Source organism: Pan paniscus, chromosome 13, assembly GCF_029289425.2.
Source record: "Pan paniscus chromosome 13, NHGRI_mPanPan1-v2.0_pri, whole genome shotgun sequence".
Taxonomy (NCBI): Eukaryota; Metazoa; Chordata; class Mammalia; order Primates; family Hominidae; genus Pan; species Pan paniscus.
The window spans coordinates 108,358,406-108,384,189 of NC_073262.2; the positions used below are offsets into that span (position 1 = coordinate 108,358,406).

General features: G+C 44.7%; 1 protein-coding gene across 13 annotated transcripts in view; it reads left to right on the forward strand.

The window, feature by feature from the left end:
- The window catches only part of NRP2 (neuropilin 2), a 116,212-nt gene that overhangs the window by 74,672 nt on the left and 15,756 nt on the right, over positions 1 to 25,784 (forward strand). For 4 of the 13 annotated variants that reach the window (XM_063595240.1, XM_034954910.3, XM_034954919.3 and 1 more), the window contains 3 exons: positions 7,390 to 7,652; positions 9,192 to 9,288; positions 10,501 to 10,536. In XM_063595240.1, the coding sequence (XP_063451310.1) occupies positions 7,390 to 7,652; positions 9,192 to 9,288; positions 10,501 to 10,536 (396 nt within the window). Of the gene's footprint in view, positions 1 to 7,389; positions 7,653 to 9,191; positions 9,289 to 10,500; positions 10,537 to 10,945; positions 13,089 to 19,960; positions 23,437 to 25,784 lie in introns of those variants that run through there. The other 9 variants (XM_008974234.5, XM_034954912.3, XM_063595241.1 and 6 more) reach the window with 4 other exon arrangements.

Genomic DNA, 25,784 nt, shown 5'->3' on the forward strand with positions numbered 1-25,784 from the left:
CCTCTGTAGTGACAATGACATAGGAAGCACCCCCTTCCTAGGAGATGGCATGTTTCCTACATTCTCAGGTGCTTTGAACATAGACAGAGTTTTGAGAATGATCAAAGCCCAGCCTTTAAGAACTGAGACAAAAACTCATAGGGCGGGCAGGTATCTAAAGCTGCAGCATTGAATATTGTAGCCATGAGCCATGTGTGGCAATTTTATTTTAATTAATTAAAATGATTACAGCCAAAACTTCGGTTCTGCTGTCCCACCAGCCACATTCCAAGGGCACAGTAGCTACACTGTATTGGTCAGTGCATAGACAGGGCACATCACTGTATACACGGCATCATCACAGAATGTATTGGACAACACTGCTCCAGTGCTTTGGACATTCACATGAGAGCAACCTCCAGGGGCCCTTGATGATTCTTTAGTTCCCTGGTTTTGGTATGAACCAAGAAGCAAGTAATGGAGGGATGTGTCTTCTGTGGGATCCCTTGATGGAGTGTTCAGTGGCTGGTATCTTTATAGCTGTCTCATTCTCCCTCACTAGATAACTACAGTAAAGTAAGCAAGTAACATGGCATTAGATGGTGTAGGAACTATTGCGATTAATCAAAAAGAGCATTGTAAGTAAATATTAATACTAAGTAAGGTCAATAATCATCATCATTGTGATTGTTGTGTCATTATTATTGTCAGGAATGACACAAAGAAGATGAGGTAAAGGGTACTAGGCCAGGTCAGCTTCAGAATCCTCCAGTGTGTGTTCCCCCTAAATGTGTGCTCTTTTATTCGTGGGTTGGCCTTGTGAAATCTGATTACAGTATTACTTCAATGACTTTCAATCATGAAAGTGATAGAAAGAAAACAAGCGAAGCTGATATTGAACAGAGCTTTGACTGCCTAGTCAAAGCCTATGGGATTGAGGAAACAGAACATTTACTCTAGGCTCAAAAACAAGCTCAAATGGGAGTAAGTCGAGAATCTTAATGTTAGAAAATACCCAAATTTTACAAACAGTGGCTGGCTATTCCTTCAAATGTAAGAAGTAAGATTGTTAACACCTCACTGGGGCTATTTTGATGCAGACTGAGCCATTGAATGAATTCCGTTAGAGTGGGAGACCTTAGCCATAATTCACGGTGGAGGCGCACACAAGAAGATTAAGTGAAGTGTGGATGGGTATGGTGAGTGGATGGTTGCAGAGAAATCAGAGGAAATAACTGATGAGTGAATTTACTCATAATGGGCTTGATTTTAGACAGTGAGCAAGTGGTGACTGAATTGAAAAGCAACTCTGAGTTCAAAAGATCAGGTGGGACCGATGGCAGCAAACAATCCATTGAATTGCTGTTAGACTGAACTGTCTTCAGAAAGAGGTTGCTGTGGCTTGGCTGGGGCACAGACACTGCGAATCCAGAGACAGAACTTCCTGGGCTCTGGACCATGATAGATAATTAAAGATCAGGAGCAGCTTGGTTAAAAGAAAGCCAATAGTCAAGGAATAATTTCAACTGGAAAAGAAAAGGATAGAGGCCCTTCTTTAAGGAAGGTAGAAAAACATCCCTGGCTTTGTAGAAAAAAATAACCGCAGGAAGAAGCTTTCTTTACCCTTTTTTTTTTCCTGCAAATCATGATTGGTTGAGTCCCCCAGCAGTGTGTGGATTGATAACGAAGGGGCAGAATGACAAGACAGCCTCAATGGCAAAACCTTCATGAAAGCCGGCAGAGTGAAAAAAAAGCTCTGGGTAGATTCCTGCAAGGGCTAGGACTGAAACCTTCATGTCCACAAAATGGTCTATTGTAAACCTTGAGAACATCTTGCTAAGTTTATCCAAAGTCAGTGTTTCCCTTAACTGGTTGCTACTTTGAGGACCTTAGCAGAGATAGGCAGACCTTGGAAGGCCAGCTGAGGGCTGACTCATGTTTTAAGCATGGACTATGCAAAGAGACTACATCTCCTACAGCACTAAATATTCTTTCAGATGGTCGTTCTAGTAGGAGGGCAAGATGCTAGCCAGGAGATGTGAGTGTTGGACAGATGGTGTGTTTGGCTTTGTGATAGCCAGGAGGATCAAGCTGGTGATTTATTTCAGGGTTTGGTGAGGTGTAGACACAACTGATTCCATTGCTGTTGGGCCAGTCGCAGTCACGTGTTCACATGACACTTAAGCAGCTGAAGCCAGATGCGGCCGTAAATCGCCAGGTGAAATATCAAGAGACCTTTCCAGAGACAGCAGCAGGTTAAAATGCTGAATGGCCCTGTCCTCTGTACTTCCTCTTCACCCTTTTGAACTCCTGTTGTTCATTCCCAGGCGATTGTTTTCCCTGTATCATTGGCAACAACAGATGTTTTGGGTCAAGGACCCAGCAAAATGCCTCCCAAATATGTCAGGTCCAGGAGGAGAGGGATTGTATCTCTGGGACATTATTTCTTCAATCTCTTTCAGCAATGGAACATATTTCCTTTCCATTGTCTTTTTCTTGGAAGCTGTCCATTGCCGGCATCATAGCCATCAGCTACAAGAACAAGAAGGCAGCTTCCAACAGGCAGGGCTGGTTCTTAGCTGGTCAGTTGTCACGTTCAGGCAACCTCTTGACAATCCAAAGGGCTTTACCTCAAGGTTCAAGTAAATAAAAAAGTAGCCCCCCGCCCCCACCATACCAGCTCTTTTGACGGTCCAAGTAATCAGTAGCCACTGTATACCTAGAACATCTTCTGTGTCTGACAGTGGGGGCCATAAATCGAGAGATTCCAGAAAAACAAACTTCAGTTGCAGCACGTGTTTGATCTCAATATCTATGTGTGGGTGCCATGACTTAAAAGAGCTGAAGCATTTATAATAGCTTGGAAGAAGGGTCAGTGGAAAACCAACACTGCCCTAGAAAGTAGACATTTGAACCATGCCCTAGGAAGTAGACATTTGAAGGGGCAAGGGTTCCTAGGGAAGCAAAGACTACGAGTCTTAATTCTTCACAAGTGAAAATGTCTCTAAGTTGGAAAACAGAAATTGGCTATGCTCCATCAGGGGTAGAAGGAGGAAATGTCTCTAAATGACAGCAGGAAAACTTTAAACTGAATTTAAGAAGTTTCTGATGGTTAGGGTTGTAACCTAGAAAACACACTACAGACGTGGCCTATGGAAACTCCTTTTCTGGAGAATTTAAAGCAAAGGGTGGACAGCTGTTCTTGGATGCTTTTGGTACGGTTCCTCTGGGAGGCAGGACTGGCCTGCCCTAAGATCACTTGAGGTCCCACTCTTGTTCCAGGATCATGTAATATTTTATTTCATCTACTGTGAAGCAACGCAAAAGACCTGTGGTGATGGAAAACTTGGGGCCGGCTGGTTTCTGGAGAAAGAGCAGATAAGGGGAACCAGTCTTTTTCCAGAGAACATCTTTACTGCCCTCATGCCAAACATACTTCTTTTTGAGTCTTGGATTGGCCTTCCTGGGTTATTGGTGGTCTTTCTATCGTTTTTGTTTCCAAGTAAAATAAAGGCAAGCATAGGAGGGAGTGTGTAGAGTGATATTAATAGTAATAACTTTTCCTGAGCTCTTAATGTGTCCTTGTTACTGTGCAAAGCACTTTACATGGCTCATTCCATTTATCTTCCCCCAACTCTATGAAGTAACACTGTCTTTGTATCCATTTTACAGATGGAAAGACTGAGGCTTTAAAAGCTTAGTGAGTTAGGCTGGGAGTCCAATCCAGATGAGAAGCTATGCTGTGGCAGGTTTACTGAGTCCAATGAGGATTCAAATCCTACGTCACTCCAATTCTCTGAGCCTCAGTTTCTTTTTGGTGAAAATGGAGAAGATGGTATTTATTTTGCAGAGCTAGATTTCACAGGGAAGGTGACATCAGGGGAGGCAGGTAAAGCCTCCCGTGTGATCGTGCACAGGCAGCAGGTGTTCAATGTGTTCATTTCTTTTCCCCTGCTCTTCTTCTCCCTTCCTTGGGCTTTTCCTGGTCTGAGTCATTCCTTCATGATGTCCCTGGTTCTAATCAGGCCTCTGTCAGTGACAGGCGCTTTGCAGCTCAGCATCTCTCTGACTGATGTCTACTGCTAATTCCTTAAATTTACATATCATCTTTCTTCCCTGGAGCTCATAGTACTTAACAGACAAGTGGGACACAAATGATTTAACGAAGTGAAATCCAGAGGCCTGCTCGTCTGGAGATTCTGCAAACTAGTGGATTAGCTCAGATGTCAGCACCGAATTATGATCCTTCAGCTGCTTGTGCTAAGCATGTCACTAGCATTAACTCCCTGGTCTTGCAATGTTCCCCTAAATCATGCATAGAGATTGTCATTTTATTGTGAGAGGGAGAGGGGAGAGAAGGAGAAAGGAGAGGAGAGGGGAAGGGGCTACCTGGCGGGGTGGGTCACTGGAAGGGGCAGACTGTGAAACCTTTGGCCTGGCTGTGCCTGGAGTTTCAGTAACAGGAAGGGTAAGTAGAACAGACCCAGATACAATCCATTCAGCCCAGTTCTTCACACTTCCACACACATTTTACTTACCAAATTCTAACCATGATGCCATGATTTCCCTGCCGCTTAAGAATGTAAATTCACACAAGTGACAGTATCTCTGCCAAACAATTTTCAGGCAGCAAGTAGGTCTTATTTGTGAAACTGTGAAGGAAGAAGGCTGAATAATAAATCTCTAAAATCTGGTTTCCTTTATATATGAGGTGGCAACAGTAAGGGCTTGGAAATTACCGGAAGCGTGGGAGCATTTAAAGGGTTCTCACTGGTGTCTCGGTACACTGGGTGCTTCCACAAGCCACCTTGTCATTACTGGTGCACCTCACCTTTGAAAGTGGCTGTTGGCTTGGGAGGGTAGAGGGAATTGTGAAGGGATTATATCTAAGGGATTATGAGAAGCTAGCTGATTCTCCTGTCCTCATTTCCAATGTATAGCCTCATATCATTCTTTAACCGTGTATTTATCATTCTCCATTCATCCATTCATTCATAGAAACAAAATTTTCTTGAGGAGTGGCATATATATAGCACTATCTAGGGGTAGAGAGAAGAAGCAATGTTAAACCTTATTATTTGTAAGACCAGCATTTACAATATAACTGGGGTGATAAAAAAGACATGAAAAAACCAGTTAAATTATAATGCCAGGCAGTGAGTGATTACCTGCTGAAATCCATGGAAAATGGCCTGAAGTCCTTTTAAAAACATAAAATCAGCAGTAAAGTCAGTAAATGCTAGAGTTGTTGAGAAAAGAAGGGGATTAATGTTGCATGTGCCAGAATAGTTAGGAGAAGAACTAGCCAAAGGGACGGGGTAGATGGAGTGGTTCGGAGAGTGGAGAATTACAGCTAAGAGGAGAAAAAGCAGCAACGGGCCCAGTGGGGAAGCCAGTTTGCCTCAAACAGAGTGTGATTGATTGCAAGGACTTGGGGCAAGCTACCTGCAGAGCAGCTGAAATAAAGAACTTATTGCATGAAGGTGGAAAACCTGCAGTCAGGGGTCTGGGCTCTGCCATTGAAGTTGCCTCTCTACCTTGGACAAATCACTTTAAACTTTCTGAGCAGTTTCTTCATCATGTGCAAAGTAAGGTTAGTAAGTCCTATCTCACAAGAATATAGAAAAGATGACATGAAATATTGCATGTAAATGTGCTTGTAACCTGTAAAGCATTATGCAAGAATGAGCTTTAATTATTATCATTAACAGCAGTAATAGTAAGATCTGATAGGGGAAGCATAGGTTTAGAAGATCTTTGAGGGTCTGATTTGGCATCAGTGTATCCTCCCTCAGCAGACACCATTATTAATTCTCTTCTGTAGACAGCTGCCTTTTAGTTATCTGTGCTGATTTTGGCCTTGCAGAGGTCACACCTTGTAGGGTATGTAGACAGATGTGGCTTTGGATGGTTGAAGAGGCACAAACTGGAATCCCATATACGCATACTAAACTGGTCTCATTTGACTTCAGGGAAGCATAGCTTCTGAAGCACTAATCCCAGAGAGTCTAAACAGGAAGGGGCTTAGGGGAGCAGGGAGGTAGGTGAGGCAGCTGGGGAGTCAAGAAGGAAAGAGCTGTTTCTGGGCCACTGATGGGAGGTCCAGCACAGGCTCAGCTCTCACCTAGAAAGTTGAGGTCAGCAGGATTAACAACAGCAAAGCAGCGGTCCAGGGAGTATTGCATTGATTCTAGGCTCTAGAATCCTAGCCCATCTACCCTGACAAGTCCAGGATATTCACAGTCCCTGTGGAGTAAGAAAGCTCTGTGCATCTGTCCCAGGTTAACATGACCTCACACTAACATGATCCTAAGGCATCTGACATGCCCACGTTCCATGCTGCATATGTGGTAGAAAAGTGGCCCTGCCATCTTGCAGAAGTATTCAGCCTAAGACGCCCCTATGTTTCAGGGCCAAAAAGAGGTACTGAGATTTCCTCACCAAATGCCACCTTGTTCTCTGTACAAGTAGCCAGAATGGTCCTGTACAAGTTGGATTTGAAGGTGCAGGTCACACCTGTGTTCTGCAAGGCACGTAGTCTGCCAACAGCAACAAGAACTCGGTCTTCCACATGAGTGTCTGATGAATTTGAAACTAATCAGCCAAAAAGGCCATTCTCCAAACATTTGGATTGGTAAACCCTTAATTTCCCAGAACACATATATTCTCTGCTAAACACACAGCCTTTGTTAATGATAATGACAGCACCTTTATCACTGGAGCCATATGTGCCTGGCTGTCTCAGAAAGGCCAAGTTCAAGCCTCCCTGAATCATCTCTTTCAGCTCCCACCCTCTGTTCTGTTTGAAGGTGACACTGGGCTTCTGAGTCACAGTCACTAGAGCCCAAGCATCATCTAGGAGCACTGATGGAGACAGAAGGTTTTAAATGTCAGCCATTTGGACAGTGCCCAGCCAAGATGGCCAGGGCTGGAAGCATCAACCACCTGGTCATAGTCACCCTCCAATCTAGCAGCCCCTCACCCCCTATAATCTGTCCCCTTGTAATTCAGTTCATCAGATTGCACTGGCCCTTTGGGTGAGTTAATGATGAATAGGATGTGGGTCTGGCCTCTCAGAATCTAGAGGGAGAAGAAGGGCACGCACACAACCAGCCAAGACATAAGGCAGCTGTGCCGGGTGCTCCATGTGAAAGAGATGGAAAGGAAATGATACCGAGAAATAGGCAGGAGGGACCGATTTGACTTAGAGACTCTTAAGAACACACAGCATTTGAATCAAGGCTCTGAAGGAGCCTTAAGAAAGGGTCACAGAGCCTGGAGAACAAGGACATGAATAAACCAAAGACACTGAAACTCAGTCCCAACTTTCCCTTGGAGAGGCCACAGCAGCACACTGGTGTCTTTCCCGAGTGTTTATGGAGAACCTCTCTTTGGGTTTGTTTCCGCCAGATGACAGGAATTTCTTGCGGCTGCAGAGTGACAGCCGGAGAGAGGGCCAGTATGCCCGGCTCATCAGCCCCCCTGTCCACCTGCCCCGAAGCCCGGTGTGCATGGAGTTCCAGTACCAGGCCACGGGCGGCCGCGGGGTGGCGCTGCAGGTGGTGCGGGAAGCCAGCCAGGAGAGCAAGCTGCTGTGGGTCATCCGCGAGGACCAGGGCGGCGAGTGGAAGCACGGGCGGATCATCCTGCCCAGCTACGACATGGAGTACCAGGTGGGGTGAGCAAAAAGGGAATCTTGTGATCCGTATTTCAATATTTCAAGGGCCGAGCCCATTCATCATTAGGGAACGTGGTTAAGCGCTACTGTTTTCATTGTGTTTCTCACGTTGCCATGGCAACTGAATGACACTCTTATTTGTTATTCAGAATATGCCTATCTCTACACCCAGACTTGGTTCTTTGTTCCTCCTGTTGCCTTTTATATTGCTGAAATCTTCTCCAACAAATGTTTCTCCTCTCCATTTTATTTTAGATTGCTATCAGGTAGGCTGACAAAGGGACACAGAAGCCAGAGAAATAAACACAAACAAACCCTCCACACACAAGGAAAGAGGCCTGTGGAGCCCCTTCAGATCTGGGGAGGAAATAGGATAATCTCCCAGACCTGTCCCAGGCAGCATGAACACAGGAAGGGGAGCGGGGGCTGTTGGCGCTCAGTGGCCGGCAGACATGAGAGGCTCCAGAGTGAGTGCTCTCTCTCTCTCACCAGCTCCCGGAATGGAGTTCTGTTATCTCTGCCCCACAGAGCAGGAGACTGAGGCACAGATGGGTATGTTCAGCCGTGGTTGCAACTTGGGTAGGAGTAGACACACTGTGGAAGAGGTGACTGAGAACCAGCCAAAGCATTAACCTTCTCCTCCCCAGACGAGGAGCAGCAACAGATGGCTGGTGCGGCAGCCAACTGCTCACCCAGCTTGCCAGAGGACATGTGCTAGTTTGCAGAGAGGAACCTGGGGAGGGCGAGCATGAGGAATGATTGAAGACCACAGAGCCGAGGGGCTTCTGTGTACAGCCTGCAGTCCCTGTCCCTTGAGGTTGCAAGGCATCCTGAGACCCTCCCCACCCCCATCTGGGTTCCCACTTACTCACCTGAGTGTGTTGTATTGTAACTACCTGTTTGCATTTGTGTCTCAGCCATTAGATGGGTGAGCTTCTCTGGGCAGAGATCTTGTCTTACTAGGTTTTGTTACTATCCTTATGTCCAGGGCATAGTAGGTGCTCAGTAAATGGCTGGTGAAAAAACAAATTCTTTTCCTCCTAGCTGTAATAATGAAGCTCTAAGGCAACTTATAACAAGGAGCACAAATCAAAACCTATGTGCTGTATTTCTCACATTACCCCCACCTACTTGTGTCTTCTGAGTTTTCAAATACCTGGATTGGGCATTTGAAAGATTTATGAGACAGGAACCTCGAAAATAGTGAGGGAAGTTTCAACCCCCCTTTCAATAGTCTCTGATTATGGCCCTTTTAATCAATACATTCTAGTTACTGGACAACAATATCCACCCCCTTGTTATATTTTCTTATCCCCTTAAATATGCGTTTGATTTGAACAAACTCATTTTGAATTAAGATTTCAAGAGCTGTAGCCATGTGGTCAACAGATGTGTACCAGGTGCAATAACACACACACACACACACACATACACACACACGCTTTAAGCTGCAGCTAACAGAAACTTGGAAATCCTTGCACCGTTTGGACTAGGAGACTCAGTTAACCATGGCTCTTATTCTTCCGGCTTCTAGATTGTGTTCGAGGGAGTGATAGGGAAAGGACGTTCCGGAGAGATTGCCATTGACGACATTCGGATAAGCACTGATGTCCCACTGGAGAACTGCATGGGTATGTGAATATCTGTCTCTTCATGGTTCTTTCAAATAAGACCCCAAGGGCTGGGATAAGCAAGAGGAGGCAGGACACCATTTTCCAATGCAGTCGTTACCCAGTGGGTGGGGCAGCCATAGTCTCTGCAAGGTAAGGTGTGGGTGTAGTTGTGTCTTAGGCTGGGTTCAGGGTGGGAGGGGGTGTGAGGTAAGGAGACGGCTTATATCCCTGTTCCCAATCAGAAATAGACATGCACTAAGTACATAGAGGTTCAGGGTGCCAAGACCCCCTCAGCAAACCCCAGCTTTTAGCAAAGAAAATGCTAGAGGACGAGAGCAACTGCCAGTCAAAATTATATGCTGGAAAGGTTTGATGGATTTAATGGAAGTCTTCACTGGTGAGCAAAAATAGTACATATGTTATGTAAGAGTGATAACACAATTACCTGAGTAGTTATTTTACGTGAATGAATTGCAGAGCAAACTGTGGCATTTGAAGTAAGATTTCAGATTTTTCTTTAAAACGAATACCTCTAATGCCCAAGATCCCAAAGTTGTTGTAGGAGTAAACATTGCAGGCCAGGTGACTGGCACGAGAAGGATATCATAACCATCATCTTGGTCAAAAGCACCTGAGCAGCCAGTCCACCTGAGATGCACACATTTTCTTCAGGGTCTCCTGCTGCAGATGAGGTCACCCTGGCTGTGTCCCATCAGAGCCATGGACATTTCCCAAACCAAGAGGGGAACCCTGAGAAGGCATGAGGGTTGCTTTCAGTCAGCAGAGTGGCTGCAGTAACTCACCAACTGCCTTTCTTGGCAGACGACCCCTGGTGTGTGTGTGCTTGATGATGTCAGAAGCACCTGGGACCACCCCAGTCCCTCCGGGCAACTCTCAGGCCCCAGGCATCTAAAAGTAATCCAGGCTCTGAGAAAGTAATCAGCAGTAAGTGACTGATTACAATACTTTAGGGACCCATTTCTCGATGAAGGACTTTTTGTTCCAAAGCATTTTTGAGAATCCCCCCTCCTCCACCACCACCACCCCATGACGATGATGTGTTAGAGCCAGCCTAGAACATGTGGAAGATGTGGGGCCCTCTCCATGGAGTGGTACAAAAAAACCGAGTGCAGTCATGTTTATCATCATATTCATCCAATTATTCACTCTATGTTCACCCAATTGTTTCTTCCCTTTAACTAAGTCCAATTTTTTGTTTGTTTTTTTCAGAACCCATCTCAGCTTTTGCAGGTGAGAATTTTAAAGGTAAAAAAAAATTTTTTTTTGCATGCTTTTTCCTTCCCCCATGTGATGTGAATTTGGTGGGGGGAATCAACCTCCAAATTTGTCAAATCTCGCAAGAGAAAAGAGACGCCACACCTTCCTGCCACTAGATGGCACTAGTAACACCTGTAGATGCGGGAAGGGGATTGAGAGCCTCACTGTCTCTTGTTTAATTAAAGTTTAGAAACCTATTAATAGAGACAAATAGGTTACAGATAAACCTTTCAGCCTTGCATTGTCCAACGGGGAGCAATGAGGCTGAAAATGCAGGGGTGGTGAGAAAGGAGAGACTGTGGGAAGACTGAACCAAAAAAAAAAAAAAATCAGTATAAATTAAAAGTGAAATGAGGTGGCAATGATTTATTTTAGCCTGAAGATGGTTTCTTTCCAGTTCCAGGGTACCAAGGCAGCGGTTTCAGTTAACCACAGAGCCGAGGGGCTTCTGTGTACAGCCTGCAGTCAGTACCTGCAGTCACCATACCTCAGTGAGGTACGGTGGCAGGCCGCTTGTAAGGGAAGGAAGTTAGGAAAGAGACACAGAAGTGGTGGCCTCAGGAGAAAGAGTTGCCAGATTTAGGACCTGGTGTCCAGTCAAGGGAATAAGGAGGTGCATTCGATGACTGGAGCTAGAGCACTTTAAATGCAGGACTGAAAATCAGAAAGGATGTGTTCTCCCCCGAGAAAGCAGAGAGAGCAGAGCAAAGTGAGAAGAATTGGGGATGCTTGCCTCATCCAGGTTATAAAAAAAAAAAAAAAGGCCTCCAGCCTTGGGTGATGGCAATGTTGTTTGTGCTGTTACAATGCAGCAGATTTTACATTTTGCCCGCTTTGCAAACCTATTAGCTGACACTGCTGAAGTTCCCACACTGGTTTCTAATGCCAAACATTTAGGAGCCACTCTAAATGCGTCACTGCAGTTGGCCTGAGTGTAAAAGCACACACAAAAACACCCTCACCAAATGATGGGGGTTCTTCATGACCTGTTTCATGCCAGCAATTGTGAGGATTGCTGTGCCCTTTTTGTAGTGGCTGGGCTTACCCCTACAAGTGGCAACATTGCAGAGATAAGGGCAGCCATTTTTATATCTGCCGTCTAGACTCGTTATCTTCAATCTCATTAATCTGTCCAGCTCTGAGCTAGAAAGAGATGAATTCCTGGTTTGCCACCTAGATATGCTCCCTGACTCCAAATCATCTCACCCAATTTGCCACTCATCAACTCTAAGACAGCCAGTGAGGAACAAAGCTGCAGACGACAGGGGAGTGACAGACCGACATAGAATATATTGCCTTTCTTACCCTTCCTCATGTCCCTGAACCCCATGCCCACTCCCTGTACCACAGTTCTAAAAGTATTAAGAGTATTCATGTGCATACACTGGTGCTCTCTGGGGGTCAGGTTTATGTTAATGTAAATCCAAAGTATTGGAGGAAAGCTGAGAGCCAAACTGAACGACTTTGGATTACAGTCGAATTCGAGTTCTAACCTTCAGGACCCAAGGTAATGCTTATGTTGGTGAAGTGAAACCTGTGGATGTTGTTTCACCTGACTCTCTTTGGGTTGTGGAGACTCACAGCTCCCAGAAAGGCTGGGTAAAGATGTGCCAGCAGCTGCTGCAGACACTGTTCTGTGTGCACACCGTGTCGGGCCATGACTGACAAGTACAGTGGCTAAGTGCTAAGTGCTTCATTTCCGTAAGAGAATAAGCAGACCAGGGCACGTACACTCTCCTTGAAACTGTGCTTACCATGAGGCTTCACAGGCCAGTCATGCTCTCTTGTAAAAAATATATACATAAAATCTCATCTGAGCAGCAGTGCTCATTTAGCCAAAATAAACACAGGGCTTAGTAACTTGAAGGTAAGAATTTCCAGGGTGCTCCTGGTGGGCCGCTTTGAGGCTAAGCAAAGGCAGTGCACAAGTTGCATGGATTAGGCCATGGCTTTCATCCTGGAGGATGGCAAGCATCTTTGGGAAGAAGAAACCAAGGCTTGGGGAGCAGAGACTTGGCCAATGGACACAGTAAAGAGCAGAATCTGAATTGGGAATGGAGAATTTCATTCACCTTGGCACGTTTTACATGGAGATCTGAGTTGGTAACCAGATGAACCTAGTGCCATGGGTCTCTTCTTTCTGGCTGAGACCTGTTTGACCACAGCATGCAACTCTGCCTTGAGCAAACTTTTCTGTTTGAGAGAGGAGAGGACTGTGTGTTCCATCTAACCTAGTGACTCATATACTATTCCTCTTATGGTCAGGACAGCAGGAGTCCTCTCTTGATCAGGGCATAAAATCAGCCTTTTCACTCAAAAAATGGAAACAGAGAAATCAGGGGGCAGGCAAGGTATGGAAAGTTGATGTTGAAACACTGCCAACCATAGGCATTTACATTGTTATACATTTTTCAAATTAGAGTGTTTTTCTTTTCCCTTATAAATTAATCATGCAACAAAGGTAATCTCATTCTTTAGGAGCAATCAATGTACAGGTAAATCTTTAGTGAAATACAATAAAAGTGGCCTTTGGACCTGGAGTTATTAGATGGTCTCAATCTTTTATATTTTGAAGTATCTTTCATTTTCCGCCTCTTACTGATTTCTTGCCATGCAATATTATTTTAAATTTAAATCATCCTGTGTTTTCTGCTGTGTGTGTGTATATACATACATACACACACACACACACACACACACACACACACATTGTGTGCCAGGATGTGAGTCAGTAATGAAGAAAAGCCTGGAAGAAAAAGAGATCTGTGTTGAGAAGGGAGAAAGAGAAGAGAGAATGAATAAACTGTGTTGTCATGTGATTTTTTAAAAAGACCCTTTTTTGTGGTTGTTATGAGTCACATTTTAAACAATGTAGCCTGGGTGTGCATTCTTTTCTTTTCTTTTTTAAAGCAGTGGCTATAAACATGGTGCCGTCATGTATCTTTTTCTAGGATTTGAGCTTTAACAAATGAAAAACCGTGTGTATAAAGGGGGGAAAAAGAACCGAAAAGTGGTGTAATTAAGGTGATGGATTATTTCCTCTTACCCAATACTTTCTTTTTTCAATAAAAGAAACAAGAACAATAAAGAAGCCAGTAAAAATATATAAAGCCCATAATCAGAGTTCTGGGGTTTGTTGACCAGGTGGTTATTTTTAGCAGCTCACCTTGGAGGCAAGCGTTTTTGTTCGTGTTAGAGGCTGTGGTTTCTGAGCAGAGCAGGGGCAGAGAGACGATCTGGTGCCCTACCTGTTAGAGACTCACGGAAATCCCAGCTGGGTGCACCTGTGGAAGGTGGTTGTCAGATGGAAGGATTCAGAATGACTGTCCTACGCTAGTGGATGCTAAAAGAAACATCAATGTCTCCCATTTCAGCTGGGAATGTGGGGTTTATGACTCAGACCATTCCTAAGGTCCAGGGGCCCCATTTCTTGGGTCTCCCTAGGTGCGTTTCTGCAGTTCTCCACAGTTCTCATCCAGACAAAACCAGGAGAAAGTGCACATCCACAGCTGTCTCTTGGGCATAGAGGGGAGCAGTATTAAGAGAGGCCCATTTTGGGGGTAATGCTGGCTGGCATTTGACTCTATTCCTTAGGCTTTAAGTTCTGTTTCTTTGGTGCCAGCTGGCCAATCTCTGCATTTTGCACCCCCTTCTCTCCTTTCCCATTCCCACCCTCACCCTCTATTGCCTGCCTCCCAAGGCTTTGTCCACCAGGGTAAGGTCCCCCATCCCAGGGCCTGGCCTCACATTCCCTTTCTCCCTGGACTCCCTTCCTCCCACGCCTCCTTCTCCTAGAAGCACTTCTGAGATGCAGAGAGGGTTAAATGGTGCTTTTGCACATAACCGTCTGATGAAAGGCAGAGAAGTGTTCCTAACCCCTGCCGGGGTTCCAGATAGGCAGCTGTAGTGTGTGAATCCTCCTCCTTGCCCCCACCCCCTTATGTCTCCAGCTGCCAGATTAAGGCTAGGTGTTGCTGAGCAAGAAAGCATGGAGATCAGATGTGTGAAGCGGGTAACTGCTTGGCGGCCATCCTTCCCCAGGGGACACAGAGGTGTTCTTTGTGAGGTTCGCTGGAGCATGCCACCTCTCCTGCTACAGAGGCCTGACACGTCCCCTCTCCATCAGTTTACCACTCATGTAAACAACTGCCGAGGCCAGCTTATCTATGGGTGGAAGAAAATGTTTTTCACCAACTTTTCTCTCCAAGAACACAGGGACAAGACTCAGTTTACAGAAAGTAGCATAAGTGCCACCAAAGAGTGTGAAGCGTCCGAGACTTCAGCCAGTCAGAGATCTGAATTCGGAGGCATTTAAAAATGCCTCTAGATGTGGGAGCAATCCACATGGTTTCTGCCAACTTACTGAAAACATCCCGGCGCCTCCCGCCACACCATGCTCATAAGGCAGATGGAAAGAGTCGTTTCTCAGGGATGCCTTTGTGCTTGTGCGTCTTTTTTCCAAACACATCAGAGGGCGTGACCACATTCTTCTACTATCTTCTGTAAACTTCTCTAGAGGAGCCAACCTTTTTCGTTTGTTTAATCTCACAAATTAAATAAACCTTTTATCTGAAATGTTCCTTCACCAGCACTTCATTTTTAACCTGTACAGAAAGGACTGTGCAGACAGGCCAGTCCTAAAACAATTCTGACATGCAATGAGCCTTTTTTGAAAGAGAAAGAGAGAAGGCTTACCCTTGGTGTCTTTCAAAACACTTCTTCTGGAAACCTGGGTGACTCCCCCAGGTCCAGATGATATTTCATAAAGCAGCTATAGTATATGCTTTCTCATTTCAGAGATTCAGTGAGAAACTGACTTGACTGAGACACGCCAATCCTCAGACAGGTTCAGACAGAAATAGGAGGCAGAAAGGAAGAGGACTGTTTCCTCTTCCCTCCCTACTTGGTTAGAGCAAGGAATCTGCAAACTTGTTCTGTAAAGGCCAGATAGTAAATATCTTGGGTTTTACAGGACATACAGTCTCTGTTGCAAGTATTCAGCTCTGCCATTGTGGCATAAAAGCATCCATAAGCAATATGTAAACAAATGAGGGTGTCTGTGTTCCAACAAAAATTGATTTACATAAACAGGCAGTGGGCTGGATTTGGCCCATAGGCCACAGTGAGCTGACCCCTGGGTTAGAGCACAGGCTGGGATTTTGTCCACCTGGTTCCAGCCGTGACTCTGACACTTGCTAGCAGTGTACAGTTCCTCAGGGGACCCTGGGCCATCTCTTGGGTTTCACTGAGTGCTTCTCTGCCCTTCTCCACAATTATCCTCCACGTGAAACCAGGAGAAAATCACTTGTCCTCTCAAGTACTCAGGTCTCCCTTTGGAGGGTCATGAGGAATAAACAAAATTGATTCATGTGAAGCCCGTAGACCAATGGTTAATACACAGGAAATGTCCACTCAGGGTGGCCGTTGTTACAGACCGTTTCCCAGTTGCATAGTGACCCTATTTGCAGATAGGAATGACAGGAACACTACCTCATGTGTAACTGTTTTTCTTATTTTCTCCCATGCCTGGTTTCTCAAACTTTATTGTTTCTCAAAATTCAAATTCTTTGTGTTTGCATTGCTTTTCTCCAGGGGGCTCAGAATTTTTACAGATGGGAGCCTGTGCAACCTTGCAAATGCACTTGGAGTTCAGTTATTGACTATTTAAGTATCTGTTTCTCATTATCTCACACAATGGGAAAACTTTGTAGAGAATTTGGGGTGGGAATTAATGAAAAATAGTTCAGGAATTGAAAGCGTTTTCCAGTTGAAAAAAGACATGTGAGTAAGCAGTAGAAATTAGATCAATCAAAGGGAAAATTCAGGTCAACAGATCAACCAACTCCAGGCAAGGTTGAATTCCCACCTACACTTTCACCCACCTAGCCCAGGCTCCTTTTTTGTCAGGCAATGGCTCGATCACCCCAGATGGCTGAAGGGGCAAGTGAAGCTAAAATTGCACAACTCAGCAATTCAGGCATCTGGTGCAGGTGACATCTGCCTAAAGTGGGCACCTTTTTCTAATTTCCCATAGAGGTGCCACATGAGCTAGCAAAATCTCTAGCACTTTCTGAAAATAACTCTCCAGGGAAGTACCAGTAGGTCATCAACATTTTCCAGGGAGTCTGAACATTGGTCCAAATATATTCCCCTATGCCATCTGTCCATTTATCCATCCACCTATCTATTCATCCATCCATCTGGCATTCATTGGATTGCTGCTGTTGTCTGGGAAGGTGCTTTGGGTGTGGATTTAAACCCCTATTGATTTATCATCTTCCTTTTCTCTAGTTGGCAAACCACAGCCTCATTAGCATACAGCTCTCCAAGGCTGGAACAGAGCCAGATTCTAAACCAGCACACTCCACCTGTCTTTGGAGTTGAGTCTTTTTAGCTAGTGAATGTTCTGAGAAACTTCTAGCCCCCAGCTGCAAGTCAACCAAGAGTTGCTTGTAGGGGACCAGGAAGGGTTTGCTAGTCATATCCTCTCTTTTCTAACATTAACGTTATTTCTAACCTCTTGACATTAAAACATGAATTCACATAGTACTATTTCTTATTTCTCCAAACAAATGCCCAAAGAAAATGTTTAAGGAGCCAGTATAATGTCCCCCAAGTAGCTTTTGTCACTGAAGTTTTCTACATGTTGATAATTTCAGGGGAGAGAAGGATAAGTAGAGAAGGAGAAGAGGGTCTCACTTAAAGTGGAGTTTGTCTTTCAAGTAGAGCAGGATTCTGAGAGACTATGTCTGTGTCTCTGATTCTAAATATGTAATCCCTGTACTAGGATTTCACCTTCCTCCAGCAGGTCCCCTTGATTCTCTCCATTGTGCCCTAACGTTGTCTCTTATCATAAGAAACACTGTAAGAGAAACATGAAGGCTTCATCCTTCTCCAGCCTGAGCACTTCAAGCCATAGGTTGTGTATTTTGTGTTGGAAACCAGCATTTTGGCTGAAGGAAAGCAGACTTTTGAACAAAGATGATGTAGTGATGGAGGGAATGTGGGTAGTTGTGACCATGTTCTGCTTGACAAAAATTTCTGCTCCCACCATTGTGGTCTGGTCAGGTACTTCTTTAGAGGGAAAGCTAATCCCTGAGGATTTATCCCCTCCCTTTTCTTGATGGGTGAGCTGCAGCCTCATTAGGGGATGGCCCTCACTGTGGAGCCACATGAAAATCAGAGACAAACCCCAGGACACCCTTTGGGGAGAGAAGGGATGTCTCTGAGGAACTCTGGGGGCATCCCTTAACACTTTGATGTTTCCTGTGCATTTTTGTAAGCTTATATTGAAAATCCAGCAGCAGGATGGTTGCCAGGCAGCAGATCCTCTTGGTGACCTGAATAATGAATTGACACCAGTTGACTGTGACTTGCAAGCTGGCCATTTCAAGGAGCCATTTCCAGCACCTTGCTTTCTCTTCCTCTCTTTCTATGCATAATTTCCACCATGGCCACAAATATGAGAGAGAGAGAGGCCTTTCTCAGCTATGGTAATGAAACTAGTAAAAGACAGAATTAGTTTGGGGACAAAGACAAAGAGGGTAGGCAATAAGGTGGGAGAAGAGGAAGATGTATAAAGGGACATTCAGGGGATCCTGGGATTCTGGGGTCATTTCTACCCCAGGGGTTGTGGATGTGGCTGTCAAGGTGTGTGCAGAGCAACACATCCTTGTCAAAGCTCTGCCAATGTTGTGGGACTTCTGATCACCCAAGAGGTGCCAATGAACCTGCACCCTAGCGGAAGGGGATTCGTACAGCAGGAGAAAGCAGTGATTAAGAGCTAAGAAGTTGAGCAGGCTTTGAAATATTTTCCAAGAAAAATGTTCTCATTTTTCTATCACTTCTGAGAAGACATTAGAAGGTCTGACCCACCTCTCACCTATTCCCCAGATCAAAGAGAGGAGTTCTGATGTTCAGGCTGCAGGAATTAGAGAACACAGACTCAGAAATAGGAGTCTTAGCCTCAGTTCAGTGTTTGATTCACCAAGCATTTATTGAGTGCCTTCTTTGTATAAACCCTTAGGTATGGATGAGAGCAAGTTCCTCATGATGAGAGTGAGTTCCTCTGCTTAAGGAGCTCTGAATCTCAGGGTGGGTAGTGGAAGGAGGCATGAAAATAGAAATGAGCCCCGTTTGCATCTTGAGCAGAGGGGGACCACCCTCTGCTCACAGGGTAGGACCACTAATGCATGAAGGAGCCCGCAGCACTTCCCACCCATGGCTCCCCTGCTGGGGCACCCCATGAGTAGAGAGGATGCATCTTTCCGGCTTAATGCAAACAGCTAGGGAGGCATTTTTCATAGGAGAAGCATATATCATTTTTCAGAAGTAAAGATCATGTCTGGTTTTGGCAAGCTCAAAAGCTCCTAGTCCCTTTCTGGGCCAGATTCTCATCTGATGTAAATCTTTGGGAGAATCAAGTTGTAACACTGCTTTGCATCAAGTGGGACTCCAGCCAGTCTTTCCCCAGAGTTACCCTGGGCTTAAATCTACTACATCATCTCCATAGCAACCGGCAGTGGCCAGTGAACGTGGTTGCCTTCTAAATACTCTGCCAGCTTCTCTTCCCTGCTCTGTCTTTTCTGTCATTAAGAATGATTTCCCTCCCTCTCTCTCTCACTCACTCACTCTCGCTCTCACATACCCTCTGTCATTTTGTGCCCACATTTTTTTTGTTGCAACTTCCCTTCCAATCTGCTTTTAAAAATCCTCCATCCAATTAAAAAATGAGGATGCATTAGTCATGACTTAACAGTGGTGATTGACCTGTCTAGGCAAGACCAGGCTAATTTCAATGGGCACAGAAGCCTTGGCAAGCCAAAGTGGAATTTACCTTCAAGTCTAGCCAGCCTAATTAATACATTGTTGCTGAGAATGCTGGCCAGCCAGACCAAATATGGTGTTTCCACCACTCAGGAAATCTGCCTCACTGAATCCCGGAAGTCACGTCAGCATCATTTACTTGTATGTATTTGTGTATGTGTATGTGTGTGTGTGAGAGAGAGAGGGAGATGGAGGGAGAGAGAATTAGAACACTTCCATATATTATAAAGTGATTGTGGTTAAACAGAAAGAAAAGAGATGTGTAATTCTACCGTTCTTGGTTGAATCCCATACTTACTATTTAACTAGCTGTATAACCACTTAATTTAACCTCTCTCCACCTCTGTTTCCTCATCTGTAAAATGGGTCTGACAATCGCTACCTCCCAAGGGGGTAAGTAGGAAATAATGCAATCGTTGAGAAGTGCTTGGCAGGTGCTAAGGACTGAGTACCACCTTAGTCCCCCAGCCCCTTCCCTGTATGTCCCAAAGCATGTGTGTGTTTCTTTCTTTCTTTTTTTAAATTAGTCTTTTGATTAGTCTGCATGCTCTCAGCCTAGCAACACTCTTCTGTGTCTCTCCACCAGGGGGCACCCTCCTGCCAGGGACCGAGCCCACAGTGGACACGGTGCCCATGCAGCCCATCCCAGCCTACTGGTATTACGTAATGGCCGCCGGGGGCGCCGTGCTGGTGCTGGTCTCCGTCGCGCTGGCCCTGGTGCTCCACTACCACCGGTTCCGCTATGCGGCCAAGAAGACCGATCACTCCATCACCTACAAAACCTCCCACTACACCAACGGGGCCCCTCTGGCGGTGGAGCCCACCCTAACCATTAAGCTAGAGCAAGACCGTGGCTCGCACTGCTGAGGGCCGAAGCAAGAACAGCACCCAAAACAAACGAGAAAGACTGCAAACATGTTGCCTCGATTTTGCACTTTTTTCTCCTCGCCTAGTTTCTGTGTGAACTCTCAGACATCTCTTTCCCGGATCCCCAACCCTGAGCACTCTTATCAATCCCAACCATCCTCCTTGGGTTCATTTTGGTTTTTGGTTTTTCTTTTTCCTTTTTGTTGATTCCAAACCAACAAACCCAACTCTAATGCTGCATCTTGGACTATCCGAAGAGATCCACCCCCAAGCACTCCACAACTCAAGGTTCAGCTGGTTTTGTTCCAGAGACTGGTTCGCTTGTTTTTTCCCCTTGCCTTATCCCATACCTCCTCTCAGTGGGCAGTCTGCCAGGAGACGTGAGGGGAAGCCTGGATCTGTGTGTATGTACATAGTAGACATGTGTGTGTGTGAATAGCTCTCTGTGTGTGGGTGTGTGAGAGAGAGGCTGGTTCATTGTGTGTGTGTTTGGGCGAGGGGTGAGTGTTCAGAGAGGGCCCCTTTAACTCTTGTGTTACTTCTCCTGGGGTACATTTTACAAGAAAATAATATACTGTACAAGTTTTGTTTACTTGGAGAAGAGATTGAAGCTTTTTGTTGCCTTATCTAGCTCTGGCTGGGTTTCTGTTGGCTGTCATTGTCATCTCCAGGTACCTAAAGAAATAGAGGCCACATGGGATGCAGTGTGGCTTCTCCCATCCCTATCCCCAACCCACCTGACCCAAGAGAAGGTTCCCCTAGCACACTCAAACAAGACCCCCTTGTCTTCTGGTGTCTTTGAAATGTCAAGATAACAGCCATTGGGTGTCTGCGGAACCACCTCTCCAGCCCTAAAGCAAATCTGTCTCATGTTGCCTTATAAAAGAGAAGCTCATAATGAATGTTTAGCCTTTATCAGTTACATCCAATCTTGGAATAAGTCATAGAGAATAACAAGTCTGGGACTGATGTAGGAAAAACAGTAGTCTGTTTAAGTTGAGAGGAGGAGGATGTGGACGAGAGAAGGGAGGAGAGGGAAGAACTGAAATGGCTCCTCACCCAGGGTGGTTATTGGGCCCAACTTGGGATGGGGTTGAGTACGAAGGTTAAAAAACATATACTTTGGTATTATATTGGTCATTGTAATAGCAGTTGTAAAATATGGGGGGAAAAGGGATCATTTGCTTTCCTTTCATGGTGTTAATGTGTGCCTGAATCTATAGCCGCTAAAATGTAAGGCTGTCCACCTGACTTATTTCAATATTATCAGAGAATAGAAAGTAACCATTTTTTAAGTGTACCAATGTGCTGCCCCTTAAAACATTCATGGCATCTGGCAAATAGACCCTTGTAGGCTGGCCTGGCATATTCAGATGTTGCCGCATCATCACAGAGAAGGTCAAATGAAGACGTAACCATTGCTGCTCATGTGTCTTCTCTGAGCAACAAGGGGAGCGGGATGTAAGAGAGAAGTTGCTAATGATACTGTACAAAGGATGGATTAAATAATGAAGTCAATTTCATTGATAGAAAATACAAATTTTAAGATTCTCAGTGTATGAGGTCTCAGCCTCGGGAGCATTTATTTTTTACTTTCCTGCTAAAAATCCACTGGGGAGGTATAAAATTCACTCCAAAGAAGTTTGCCTGGGCCAAAAGCCTCCAGGTTCCTTCTGAGAACAAAATACTAATGATTTTTTTTTTTTTTTTTTTGGCTGCTTGGGAGAGACTTTCAGCATTCTTTCACGATATCCAGATATGTCCCTTCAGCACACACACTCAACTTTCTCATCTGGTTCGTTTCATCCTCCCGAAAGAACGGTGCTCTCCCACTCTTACTCTATTTCAAAGAGCTACTCTGTCTCGACCACAGCAGCCCTGCCAAGAAAAGGCAAGATGAAAGGCTAGAGCATGTGCTACCTTGAGATTTCAAGAAGTGTCCTACCTCAGCTGAAGACGGAGAAAGAAACGGGGAGTGGAGAGGGGATCAGCCCAGGGTACCATGTGATGACTAATATGCCACTCATTAAGGGCTTTTACCTCGGCTGTCCATATCCAGTCATGCATTTGGGGCCAGGCATGCCTGCAAAATGATTGACATTCCTGTAGGTGCCCCATAGAGGTGTGGCGTTGAGAAATTATATCTGGAAAATACAGCCAGTGTAGTGACCAGCTGAGTTACCATATACCCTGATGATTCCCCTTCTGTAACAGAAGGTGACAACAACTTTGTGAACTTTCTATATCTTTATCTGATGCCCCAAGTGGCATCATCTTTATGTACATGCCTTAGTTGAGAATATGAGACTGCTCTAATCTTTGTGAATGCCTTCACACTTCAGCTGAGGATGTCACCTTCTCTGTCACTCCCCACCCTGCAACCTCTGCCTTTGCTCTGTCTACCCCAGCAATTTTCATAGTGTTATCCAGGTACTATGCTAAAAGGTCAGCTCTTCTGTAAAATGCCATGCTTCGCAGCTTCAAAAAGCAAAATTCTGTATTTCGTGGAGGGAGGGAAGGGTCATTCTCTTCTAAGAAAAATAGACTGGACAGGCGAATGCATGCATGCATGTGTTTAGAGTTGCTTCTCAGAAGACAAAGAGATGACAGCAACTATTAAAATATGAATGAATGAATGAGTGAATGAGTTGAAGGCCTAGCTCGGGCTGATAAAGCTTTTGCCTTAGTAGAGGTTTTATGTCAACACCTTCAGGAGGGAAGCCCTTATTTCTGGGTTGAACTCCCCTTCCATGATATTATGCTAGCAATTGCCATCACTTAGTTCCTGGCGAAGGCAGAAAAAGAAAACAAAAAATCAGCATTGTCATTGACAAAACTGGATGCTGAAGATAAAGTAAAATTGTCTTTTCCCTTGTCCCACATTTTTGGGATTAAAGCCAGAATTGAATAGGAAATACAGTACTATTTCTGAAGTTGATAGCCGATCTTTAAGAAGACCCTGTCTTTAAAATGAAACTAGCAGGCAAACACCTAAATTATCGAAAATTACCAAAGAACAACAACGAAACAAGAAAACCGAAAGATTTTTACTTCCTATTCTTATTCCTCTCCCTATTACTGTGACACCCCTTGCATTGCTCAGTTGCCTGTGTGTCAAAATAATTTGTGGACGTTGGAAATTATTTGAAAATGTATTGTGTGGAATGTAATAAAATGATGATATTTTTATACAAACATGTGAGGTTTTTTTCCCTTTGCCTGTGAGAACAAAGTTGAAATGTAGGCTTTGAGCAAACTGATGCTTCCAAAGTTTACACATCACCTTCTGAGCTACAGGGCATTTCTGTGGGAGGTAGGTGGGTTTTCTCTTTGAGGCTGAATGCCAACTTTTCCTTCTTTTTATTTTTATTACTGCTTGTTAGGATTTTTATCCAATTTGTGCAGCTGAGACAACTTTTATGATTGGTGTGGGATTTTGCAAAAGTTGCTAAGTGCTAAATTGCTAAATGAGATTCCACAAAATTTCTCTTGATGACAAATCCCTGGAGATTAGATTCTACTTTCAAAGGGCTCCGGGGGAGTGGTACCAGCTAAGCTGAATCCTGTACCCAGCTCTGCAGAGACAGATCACTTCCTTTGAAGAAGCAGCAGTGACATCTTACCCCTCACCTACCCAATTATTACTTCCACAGGGATGTGAATCTCCCATTTACGAGCGCTTTCCCAGACAAAACGGGACCTTGTAGCATGTTCAGGGCTGAAAGATATTCTAGACTTCATTTTTGAACAGGTAATGAAGATAATTAGATGATGACTGTGGACATAGAACTATCAGAATGGAACATTTTATGAAAGGAACACTATAAAACTTCGAGGAGACGCACTTGGGGAAACTTACTCAAAAGGCCAGGTCTTTCTTGATGAGTATTTTTCTTTGGTCCTCCTCTTTGGATGGTGACCTAGTTATATAAAATATTTCTATCAGAAGGGGACTGGGTTGGGCCAGGTGGGGGAAAATCTAGGAAAGGCAGCCTCCCAGCAGTTCATGGTTTCTAGATAGTGGTCAAGAAGAGGTCACATTAATCCTATTTGCAGATAGGATTTCCCACCAACCCCATTCATGGGATTTATCAGAGGCCTTCTGACAACCTGGGAGCCCTCCTCAGGGGTCCGAGAACCATCCTTAAAGGTCCTGAGAAAATGTACATGTTCAGAAGATCCTATTTCTGTCAGAGTCCTGCTTTTCATCCTATCCAAACCTAGATCCAGGAAGGAGTGCTTTTTACAGCTGTAAAACCTGTCCAAGTGCTGCTAAAAGGAGACAGGCTTCCGGTTTTTAGATCTTACCGGAAGTTCTGTTAGTACAGATGGTTCAGTATAGATGTCACTATCTGTCCCTTGCAGGAGAATAAAGTAGAATGTCAGTGATCAGAGCATTTTTTGTTTCCCCAGTGACAAGCTCAATTACCCCTTTTGTCTAAATAACATTTGGCTTTCCTTAAAGCCATTTGTTCCCATTAGTAAAGAATGAAATAAAAATATCTCAAAAGTGTTGATTTCAAACAAAGACCCAGGCTCAGTCAACATTTCCTTGAGCTGACCTGGGACCAAACTTGCTGGACTGAACTAAATTAGCTATCACTTATGCTTTGTTGGCATTACTGTTTTTGGAACCATGTTTGGGAATTTTCCCACCTTGGTTCTAGTCCCAAGACTTATTTTAAGGGTACTTACTCCCCCTAAAAGGGGAAGGACTGTTAGGACTCCAATCTTAGATGTCAAACAGGGCACTGTTACCACCAAACACTCCTCAGTGTGGCATTTCGTATGTAGCCCAAGCATAAATGTTCAGAAATTGTGTTTCCATGGATCATAAATACCAGATGTCAAGGCCTAGGCCGGTCTGTTTCTGCTCCTACCTGGTTCTTTGTGATGGTTTCAGTGTGTGTTCTCTCTTCACCCACTGCCCCCCTAGCTCAGATAACCGAAACCCAGCCAAGCTGAGGTGGCACAGTGTTTATTTTCCTCGCCCCTCTTCATGGCCTCTGCAGTTGTTCTGCACAAACGTGTGGCCTTTCTGTAATCTCTGATGAAAAGAGCTACATCCTGAAGTTTTGACTTGCCTGCATTGTGGGCTACACATCTGAGCCAAACTGCAGATCTGTAGGTGAAGGCTTGTTTTTTCTCTTTAATTGTGCAGATCACTGGGGCTCTCACAGCTGTAATTTGCCTTTCATCCACTTTAGTGACAGCCCAAAGAAAACACAAAACAAATCCAACCAGAGAAAAAGGGGGGGGCGAGGGGAACACCAGCTGATGATCTTACAATCAGCAGGGAAAAGAATTGCCTCATACAAATAAATTAGTAGCTAGGAATAGTGTAGGATTTAATTAAGCCTGACACAGATCAGGTGCACCACAGTATGTATAGAGGTCAGATACAATCAGAAACCCACACCCTTAGGGGTCTTCAGGCCACAAGCCTGGGCCAGAGTATGTTTGCCCTGACTGCTTGGAGGTGTTCTGTTTGGACCCAAACCTAAACACTGAAGGGAGACAAGATTTGGGAAATCGCCAAGAGC